The 10,277-nt window shown below is 50.6% G+C and overlaps 1 protein-coding gene across 1 annotated transcript in view; it reads right to left on the bottom strand.

The window, feature by feature from the left end:
- Nucleotides 1-6,614, bottom strand: part of WDR66 (WD repeat domain 66) — a 54,621-nt gene extending 48,007 nt beyond the window's left edge. The window contains exons 1-4 of the mRNA XM_015417647.1: nt 6,330-6,614; nt 4,313-4,909; nt 550-690; nt 34-143 (exon numbers count right to left, since the gene is read on the bottom strand). Of these exons, the coding sequence (XP_015273133.1) occupies nt 34-143; nt 550-690; nt 4,313-4,909; nt 6,330-6,614 (1,133 nt within the window). The remainder of the gene's footprint in view (nt 1-33; nt 144-549; nt 691-4,312; nt 4,910-6,329) is intronic.
- Nucleotides 6,615-10,277: the final 3,663 nt, after the last annotated feature.

Here is a 10,277-nt window from a genome sequence, read left to right on the forward strand (position 1 = left end):
CCTGCTGAAAAAGGCAGCTGTCCGAGTGCTTACGCGGAGTAGCCATCCCAGACGATCACCAAACTCTCGGGACCTCGGTCGGCTGTCGCTATCCATCTTCTGTCTTCGCTCACACAGAGGCAAGATATGCAACTCGAGTGTCCCTAAGGAGAAGGAAAGAGGCCTGGCTGCGCATGACTGGGGGTCGTTTTCAACAGGCCTCTGGATCACACGCTCTGCCAGAAATGCGTCCTCCTCCACCCAGCTCCAGGGGCAACCTAGACATGCATTCTGTGCAAGATGCCCCAGGCAAGCAGGGCCCTCCCTCATTCCTTATCTCGGTTTTCAGAAGTGAGGGGTAGAGCCATCCTTCCTGAGCGAAGACAAAAATGTGTGAGCCGGAGGCTAAAAAACTGTGAGCCAGCTCACACTAACTCAGCTTAGAGGGAACACTGGTCGGGACATTAAAGTTCCAGCCATATCCAAACTATTGGGATATTGATGGTGGATATCGTCAAGCAGAACAAGAGACTCTTCTCATTTCTCTCAGTGTGAAATGGAGCTGCGTACCTGGAGGTAGTATTGCTTGTTCCTTTGGAGGTCATGGATCACCGCAGTGTGGGAGGAGGCGTACAAAATCACCCTATAGTCTTCATCCATTAGGTTGAAAACCGGGAGTCTGCTGTTATAGCCGAAGACCCAAGATAAAGTCTGAAAGGAGAAAGTTGGCGATCAGAGCTGTATACGCCCCGTGCTATCTTTTAATTTATTTATTTATTTATTTTTCACATTTGTATCCCGCCCTCCCCAATGGGCTCAGGGCGGCTAACAAGGGCAAGGTAATTAGCCATGCCGTAATTAAAACATACAAAACATAATAAAAACATCCAACACTTAAAAACAGCGGTGCTCAATCAATTACAGATATCATAAATCCAAGATGGAATCAACACAGTTCCTGGTGGTGCTCCCATGATATTTGTCCCCAATGGCGACGGCTTATCGGATCTCCTTTACATTTTCCAAGTTCTTCCTCCGGGCCTCGTCGTTGCATCCTTTAAGGTACCATGACGGTGATGGTATAGTGGGGCGGCGGCTCCTACTCAAAGGCCTGGCGGAAGAGCTCCGTCTTGCAGGCCCTGCGGAACTGCATAAAATCCGACGATTTTAAAAATAACGAAATGGATATTCTGCGCTACGGTATGACTTGCATAACTGATGCATTTTGAGCCATTTTGCACGATTTCTCTCATCCTGGATCATTTGTCCTGTTTCTTCTAGTCACGGGAGGGAAAATAATTACCCAGAGGGCTGAACCCCGTCTACTTTCACTACTAGCGGAAATCTGATTCAGACACTGATTTGTCTTCTGAAATACCACCGGGCATTGCCCATATACTTTAAAGCATGCCTTTGCGACAGGCTCGAAACCAGAGATCATTTCAGGGGGGGAACACGGGGGATCGCAGTTCCCCCGAGTGAGGTACGGGGGGCGGGGCACATGACAAAGCCCCGCCCCCTGCTTCCGGCCGCCCCACTTCCGGCCCTCATCCAGCGAGGAGGAGGCAGGAGAAGAGGGAGGGGAAGTTGCTTCCTCCCTGCCTCTCCCCATCCCTGTCTGCCTGGGGCCAGGGAGGGCCTTTGCGGGGCTTCCTTGCACTCCCGCCGGCCTTGCAGGTCCACCGCCGGGCCCCTCATGGGGCTCGGCAGTGGAGCTGCAAGGCTGCCGCTGGCGGCCGGGACTGTTGGGGGCGGGGTGTGTGGCCTTATGACACACTTCCGGTGATGTCAGGGGGTGTGGCCTTATGACACACTTCCGGTGAGGTCAGGGGGGTGTCATATGCTAATGAGTTATGCTAATGAGTTCCCCTAGCTCTTTTTCTACGAAACGACCCCTGCTCGAAACTGTTTAGTGGTGATTAACAAACTACCTCTGCATTTGAGCCTCTGTGTTATCTCTGTTTTTGCACATTCAGATTTTTCTTGCTTGTATGCTCCTATTGGCCTTTGTGTGTGTTTTTCTGTGTGTGTTCTCTAGCTGTTTTGCTCCCTCTAGTGGTCAATTCAATATTACATTGCTGTATGTCCAGCATCCTGCCAACCCAGCCAAACAGCGTTCCGTGCGCCTTGGCGTCTAGTCATGCCAGCCACATGACCACAGAGACGTCTTTGGACAGTGCTGGATCTTCGGCTTGGAAACAGAGATGAGCACCGCCCCGTAGAGTCAGATTCGACTGGCTTTCGAGCCAGGGAAACCTTTACCTTTTACCTTATGCCCCGCATAAACTGAGTAAAAGCACAGCGTCCCACCCCACCCGAGGCCTGAAGGCCTTTGGTGCACTCCTCAAAATGATGCTTGACAGCTGAGAACAACAGTGAAGGCCTCGTGCTGGGTGCCTCCACTTCCTGAGGGAAGGTTTCCAAGGGTAAGGTCCAGGGCTATTTTTGGGCAGGAACGCACAGGAACGGAGTTCCGGCTGGCGTCAGAGTTGGCCACGCCCACTACAGCCAAAACCTCTGCGTGCGTGGCCACAGAGGAAAGGCCTGGAGAGCGACCCCTCCCCCCGGTGACTCCAAGGGGGGCGGGCCAGGGGGGGGCCTGGAAGGATCGGGAAGGCATTTAAATGCCTCCCCGTGCCTTCCCCAGCCTGTCAAAAGGCCGGCTTGCCCGGGCTTCCCGCAGCCACAGGGCACCCGGGCAAGCCAAGGGTAGGCATGGGGTGTGGCCTAATATGCTAATGAGTTCCTGTTGTTGGGCGTGGCCTGTTATGCTAATGAGTTCCTGCTGGGCTTTCTCTACAAAAAAAGCCCTGGTAAGGTCTATCCTATTCTGGCACCCCATCTTTAGAACTCCCTTCTTCCGCCCATTTGCTTGGCACCTTCTCTCTAGAGTTTCAGGTGCCAGGTGAAGGTAACTTTATTCTTTCTTCAGGGGAGGTTTCGTGCCCCAGCGGCAGAGCATCTGCTTGGCATACAGAAGGTCCCGGGTTCATTCCCCCAGCATCTCCAGTTAACAGATGTGAAAGAACTCTGCCTTAGATTCTGGAGAGCCACGGCCAGTCTGAGTAGACAATACTGACCTTGATGGACTGGTTCAATATAAGGCCGCCTGTGTCCATGTGTTTCTGGCCTTTGGAAAGAAGTTGGGTTTTTTTCCTTCTTGCCCTCTACCCTTAATTTGTTTTCAAAGCCTAGCAGTGCTTTTGTTGTTTTTGTTGTTGCACCCAGGTGGCCCATTTCACAGGTTTATTTTTCTCTTTCTCCTTTCTTTTTTCAGATTGACTGAATTGTACTTGTATGTCGGGTTCTATTGCTTTTTACACTCTGCCTCAGGAATACATCAATATTTAAGTAAGCAAAGGTATGTACGTGTACGTTTTAAACAAAAGACTGCTTTCCGTGACTTTTTTCTCTGCCCCCAGGTGCTCCCTTCACTTTCCCATTTCTGTGGGCCCACAAAGGTTGCCAGTCTCCAGGTGGGGCCTGGAGATCTCCCAGAGTTACAACTGACCTTCAAACTATAGAGAGCAGTGTCCCTGGGAAAAAATGGCTGCTTTGAAAGGTGGACTTTGAAAGGTGGAGCCAGTTTGGTGTAATCGTTAGGAGCGCGGACTCTAATCTGGGAGAACCGGGTTGGATTCCCCACCCCTCCATGTGCAGCCAGCTGGGTGACCTTGGGTCAGTCACAGTTCTCTCAGAGCTGTTCTCTCAAGAGCAGTCCTCAAAAGAGCTCTCTCAGCCCCACCTACTTCACAGGGTGTCTGTTGTGGGGGGGGGGAAGGGAAAGGAGATTGTAAGCTGCTCTGAGACTCCAAGTGAAGGGGGGGTATAAAGGCAATCTCTTCTTCTTCTCCTCCTCCTCCTTTGTGGGCCTTTATAAAATACTGGGCTCTAGACGCATGGCAGTGATCAGCTCAGGTTTATTCAGTGATTTCAGCAAAACTACAAGACAAGACTCCAGAGCCTCAGCTCTGTTAACTAGCAAGACATTGCCACACCCAAACACACCCCACTCCCCATGATAGGCTATTTACATAACATTATTACTTGATTGGTTCATTCCAGAGTCCTGGCCGGCTATTGCTCTTGTGCTCCAAGCTCAGCCAGTCTCTGGGGTGATTCAATCAGGGGTGATTCCGTCCCAATACATAACAGCCATATACCCTACTGAGGTCCCTCCCCTCCCCAAACCCCACCCTCCCCAGGCCCCACCCCCAACCCCCCTAAGGAATTTCCCAACAAAAACGACAGACTCTTTCCAATCAACTGGAGAGAGACCCTGAAGAGGGCTGGGTTGCCTGGAGGCTTCTTCCTCCCTGGGGGACATTTCCACACTCGTTTGCCTGCTGAGACTTTCCTCCTTGGCTTGGAGAGCCAGGCTGGCCTCCCCGGCAGCATCTCCCGGGTGGCTTCTGCTAAGGGCGCTTTCTTTTTCTCGTCTTGTTCCAGCAAGTTCCTGGCTCGCCTCGCTCTCCTGACTGATGGGACGCTGGGGCATCGTTTCTGCTTCTGGGGTATCTCTGGCACCACTAGAAGCAGAAGTGGCAGGGCGCTGTGCTAAATCCCCCTGGACCGTCATTTCCGCTTCTGGTGCCAGCCTCTCGTCTTGGCTTCGTCCAGCGTCTGGTTCTTTTGTGAGGCCTTCCTCTTCGCTGGGCCTTTGGTCTTCCACACGGTCTTTCCCAGGTCCTTCGACTTCTTCTCCAGGGGCTTCCACTTTCACAACGGTTTCGTGGGAGAATCGCTGCTCTTCTTTCTCCCTCGAAGACCTGGCCGTGACGTCCTTCGGCGTGTGACCCTCTTGCTTGCCTTTCTGAGCTCTGCTGGTGGATTTTGAGACTTTCACAGAGGACTTCTTTTTGGGGTGCAAGCCCGAGGGGACCCGCCGTTGCTTTCCTTCTCGCGCAGATCCTTCATCCGCTGCAGTTTCCTTAGAGACAAACGAAGTGGTCAGTTGTGGTTCTCTAACAAGTTTTAAGTTCTGGGATGATGGGGCGGGACAAACACACGGCCCTCAGCCTGTGTCAGGATGCTTTCTCATGCTCTTGACCAGCACATGAAGCAACTTATGTACAAAAGGGAACTTTTGATTGAGATCGTTTGAGATACTATGTCTGATGATATTGTTTTAACTTTAAAACATTTTTATCTTATATCTGAAATTATTGTGGGTACCTACTTTTATTCATTGTATTTGTCCTCATTTTATGCCATTAAAGGTTTCTGATCTGATCTGATCAAAAATATAATGTACAAAAGCTCACAATGCCCAGTCATTTCATGTTTTCCCTTGGGTCCTAGGCTCAGAACACTGAGCACAAGGTTTCTGCAATGACTGTCAATAAAACAAAAGTAGGTTTGCAGCTTACAGAGACACACCTGAACGGCATACTCAGGATTGCGACAGCACAGACATTTTGATGCAATAATTCAGAGCAAGAGGTGTCAGTTATCAGAGACATTTAAATAGACAAAGTATTGCAAGAGTGCTAGTGTTTTAAGCATGTTTTATTTAAAGTTTAAAAATCTTTAATTGTGTTTGTCTGTGTCCTTTATAAAGTTTATATCTCCGCTAGCAGGCATTACATTTTATGACACACATGGACCGGCCCAACTAGGTCTTATTTATTTCACATCTGGCCCTCATAACAATTTAGTTCGACACCCCTGGTTTAAATGGTACATCAGTTGTCAAAATGGGAATTGTCTGGAACAAGAATAACATTCTAGGTAAAACATTCATCTTAACCACAGATATTCTACTGAAAAGGGACAGTTGTACATTACCCCATCTCAATATATCTTTTTTAAAATATTCGTAATTTTTATATTGCTAATGGTTTGTTTAATGCTATTTTTATATTGGAAACCTTGTATTAAGAACCCTGGATGGTTTTTAATAGCTTGTCTTGGTGCAAGCTGCAAGAGCCATCTCGAACAGGTATGTAAGTTTTCAAAACAAGATAACAAATGCTAGATTCTGTGCTGTGAGGGAGGCGGAGGCGGAGGAGATTAGATTTATACCCTGACCTTCACTACCCGAAAGAGCGCCTTATAATCTCGTTCCCTTCCTCTCCCCACAACAGACACCCTGTGAGGTAGTTGGGGCTGAGAGAGCTCTTTCAAGAACTGCTTGTGAGAGAAAAGCTCTGAGAGGACTAGTGACTGACCCAAGGTCACCCAGCAGCTGCAAGTGGAGAAGTGGGGAATCAAACCCAGTTCTCCAGATTAGAGTCCGCTGCTCCTAAACACTACACCAAACTGGCTCTCATGGCCCGGATATTGGGCTACTAGGACACTTCTGTTGACCTCTGAGCTCAAAACGGTCACAGTTCTGTGCTAATACTCACAGTGGGTAAGACGGTGCCTTCAGAAACTTCCAAAGGATCTGGAGAAGAGCTGGTTGGCACCAGGATGTCTTTTTCTGAAAATCTTACACCTTCAGTTCTTTCCGTGAGCTCAGAAGTTCCCTGACTCTGTTCACTTGGCACCTCGACAGCCTGGCTGGGCGATTCTGTCTTAGCGGGCATCATTTCTACATCAGGTGCCTCTTCGCTAGGCATTTGGGCATCACCTTCTGATAAGTTCATCTCCTGAGAGGTTTCTGCGGGAGTATCGCTGGGTTCATCCGACATCTTCTCGACAAGTTTTTACAGATATACCTGTAATCTGAGAAACAGCATTTCAGTAATATTGGTCAGAGGGCTGTCACGACGTTTCCATGATGTGAGGACCGGCCACAGCACCACTCGCAGAGCACATGAGCGGCATGAGACCTAGGGTTGCCAACCTCCAGGTGGTAACTGGAGATTTCCTGGGAACGGCTCACCTGGAGAAAATGGACACTTTGGAAGGTAGACTCTATGGCATTATACTGTACTGAAATATTTTAGGGATGACCATGATAGCAATGCCAGGCTATGCATTGCCTATGCCTCTCTCAGACTTCTCAGAAAGTTGTAAATAAAACTTTGAAATCTAGAAGAGGTTAGCCATCAGTCTCGAAAAGTTAGGCCGCTTTCTGGTCTTTGCAAGCTTGTTAGTTTTCCCTTGCTCAAAAGTCAGTCAAATCCGACTCTAGGGATGCGGTGCTCATCTCGGTTTCCAAGCCAAAGAGCCAGCACTGTCCAAAGACGTTTCTGTGGTCATGTGGCTGGCATGACTAAACACCAAGGCGCACGGAACACTGTTCCCTTCCCACCGATGTGGTACCTATTTATCTACTTGCAATTTCTTGCTTTCGAACTGCTAGGTTGGCAGGAGCTGGGACCAGAGACGGGAGCTCACTCCGTCACGCTGCAGTCGGGTCTCGAACTGCTGAATCACCAACCTTCTGGTCAGCAGTTCAGCATCTTAACCACTTGAGCCACCATAGCCCTGAGTGCAAGCTTGTTACCTCCATTCTAATCAGAAACTGACTTTGCTCTGGTGGGATTGTTTTAACTTTTCCAGAAAGCAAATGTGCCATATCCCAAACACCTTGGTTTCAATAGCAGCCTGCTATACAGTTTGGTGTAGTGGTTAAGTGTGAGAGCCAGTTTGGTGTAGTGGTTAAGTGTGCGGACTCTAATCTGGGAGAACTGGGTATGAGTCCCCACTCCTCCACTTGCACCTGCTGATGTGACCTTGGGTCAGTCACAAGCTCTGGCACAGCTGTCCTTGAAAAAGAGCAGTTTCTGTCAGAGCTCTCTCAGCCCCCACCTACCTCCCAGGGTGTCTGTTGTGGGGAGGGGAAGGGAAAGGAGTCTGTAAGCCGCTCTGAGACTCCAAGTGAAGGGCGGGGTATAAATCCAATCTCCTCTTCTTCTTCTCTCTTCTACTACACGGTGGAAGGGGCCGGGTGAGAAATACAATCAAAACCCCACTGACGGCATGAAAATTATTCTTCGGACCCGGGGGGGAGGGGGTTGCCAGCTTATCAGACCTTGCTCCTTTGCCTTTAACATCAGACTTGAGGAGCAGATAGCGCTCATCTTTATGCCATGAAAACTTCCTTCCGGTTTGGCTACTTCTGCTGTTCATAGGCCCAGAAGGAGGGCAGACAATGTCCCCTAGTTAGCCGGCTATCTAATACCCCAGCCTCTATGTGTGACATGCTTGCCAGTTGCACCAAAGATGTGACACTGACAACAAAACCTCCCCGACTGTCAAAATCTGTGACTGTGTTGATTTCTGGGGTGGGGGGGGGGGGGAGATTTGCAGAGTTTGCTTCTACAGAAATTCAGGCAGAACATTTTTAGAATCTAGCCGTGATGAAAATAGCCCTGTCCTGATTTTATGATTCTTGGTTTATTTTAGTGGGTTAGCTATTGGCTTAAGCAAAGAATGTTCGCTTTGGTATTCGAACAGGGGGGGCCCACGTAGAAGAAAAAGAAGAGATTGGGCTTATACCCCACCCTTCACTAACTGAAGGAGACTCAGAGCAGTTTACAATCTCCTTCCCCTTCCCCTCCTCACAACAGACACCCTGTGAGGTGGGTGGGGCTCAGAGGGCTCTTTCGAGGAAGTGACTGACCCAAGGTCACCCAGCTGGCTGCATGGGGAGGAACGGGGAATCAAACCGGGTTCTCCCAGACGAGAGTCCGCGCTTCTAACCACCATGCCAAACTGGCTCAAACATAGGCCCTGGTACCACCCATAAAGGAGCGAACCTTGAGGCGGTGGGGCAGGTCGCATCAGGCTTTGTGGGAACTGGGAACTGGCCGTGCCTCACTCCATTCAACCTCCGGGATTTCTAAGGCCAGTTGCCAGCCTCCAGGTGGGGCCTAGAGATCTCCCGGAATTACAACGGATTTCCAGACTGCACACAGATCAGTTCCCCTGGAGAAAACGGCTGCTTTGGAGAGTGGGCTCCACGGCATTATACCCTGCTGGGATCCCTCCCCTCCCCTCAATCCACCCCCAAGTCTCCAGGGATTCCCCCAACCTGGAGTTGGCAACCCTACCTGCCCTCCGAGCCTCTTCCCAACCGCCCCCCCCCCGCCTCCCCAGACTCACCTGGCCGGCTGCAGCCGAACTGCCTGGGAAGCCTGGAGACTGTTTGCATCCGACTCCCGTTCCCATAGCAACCGGCAGCTGCCAGAGAAGGCCGCAGAGAAACCGAGGCCAAGTGTCTAGGCAGGACGGGCCTTCTCCTCCTAGGGACAACTCGGCCGCCCTAGCCGCTTCCCAGACACCCGGTTTCCTTTTCCACATCTCTGGGGACTCATTCGTGCGGGCAGTGCCACATCACACACTGTGGTTCTTCACAGCTCCTGTAAAGTGCCATTGCGCACTGCTGTCTGAAGACATGGAGCCCTTTGCGCCTTTGCTTGTCATGCCCCTCCTCAGGAAAAAAAAACAAACCCATTGCTTAAAATGCCTTTTTCATTGTTTGGCAGCTCCAACATCGACACGCCTGGGATACCTAAGAAGGGCACCTGCTTTTCTGGCCACTACACCAGTTTGGTGCAGCGGTTAGGAACGCAGACTCTAATCTGGGAGAACCAGGTTTGATTCTCCACTCCTCCACATGCTGCTGCTGGTGTGACCTGGGGTCAGTCACAAGTTCTCTCAGAGCTGTTCTCTCAGAGCTCTCCCGGCCCCACCTCCCTCACAGGGTGTTGTGACATGATCGAGGTTCATAAGATGATGCAGGGGACGGAGCAGGCTGAGAAAGAGGTCCTTTTCTCCCTTTCTCACAATGCAAGAACTTGTGGGCACTCCATGAGATTGCTGATTGGTCGGGTTAGAACAGATAAAAGGAAGTACTTCTTCACCCAAAGAATGATTAACACATGGAATTCACTGCCACAGGAGGTGGTGGCAGCTACAAGCATGGGTGGCTTCAAGAGGGAATTAGCTAAGCATATGGAGCAGAGGTCCATCGGTGGCTCTTAGCCACAAGGTATAGACAGGAACTCTCAGTCTGGGGCAAGGGATGCTCTGTCTTCTTGGTGCATGGGGGGGGGGGCAACAGTGGGAGGGCTTCTGGTGTCCTGGCCCCACTGCTGGACCTCCTGATGGCACCTGGTATTTTTGGCCACTGTGTGACAGAGTGTTGGACTGGATGGGCCACTGGCCTGATCCAACATTGGCTTCTCTTATGTTCTTATAAGAGGGAATTAGATAAGCATATGGAGCAGAGGTCCATCGGTGGCTCTTGGCCACAAGGTATAGATAGGAACTCTCAGTCTGGGGCAAGGGATGCTCTGTATTCTTGGAGCTTGGGGGGGGGGCAACAGTGGGAGGGCTCCTAGGGTCCCGGCCCCGCTGATGGACCTCCTGATGGCACCTGGTATTTTTGGCCACTGTGTGAC

Source organism: Gekko japonicus, unplaced genomic scaffold (assembly GCF_001447785.1).
Source record: "Gekko japonicus isolate JY-2015 unplaced genomic scaffold, Gekko_japonicus_V1.1 scaffold64, whole genome shotgun sequence".
Lineage (NCBI taxonomy): Eukaryota > Metazoa > Chordata > Lepidosauria > Squamata > Gekkonidae > Gekko > Gekko japonicus.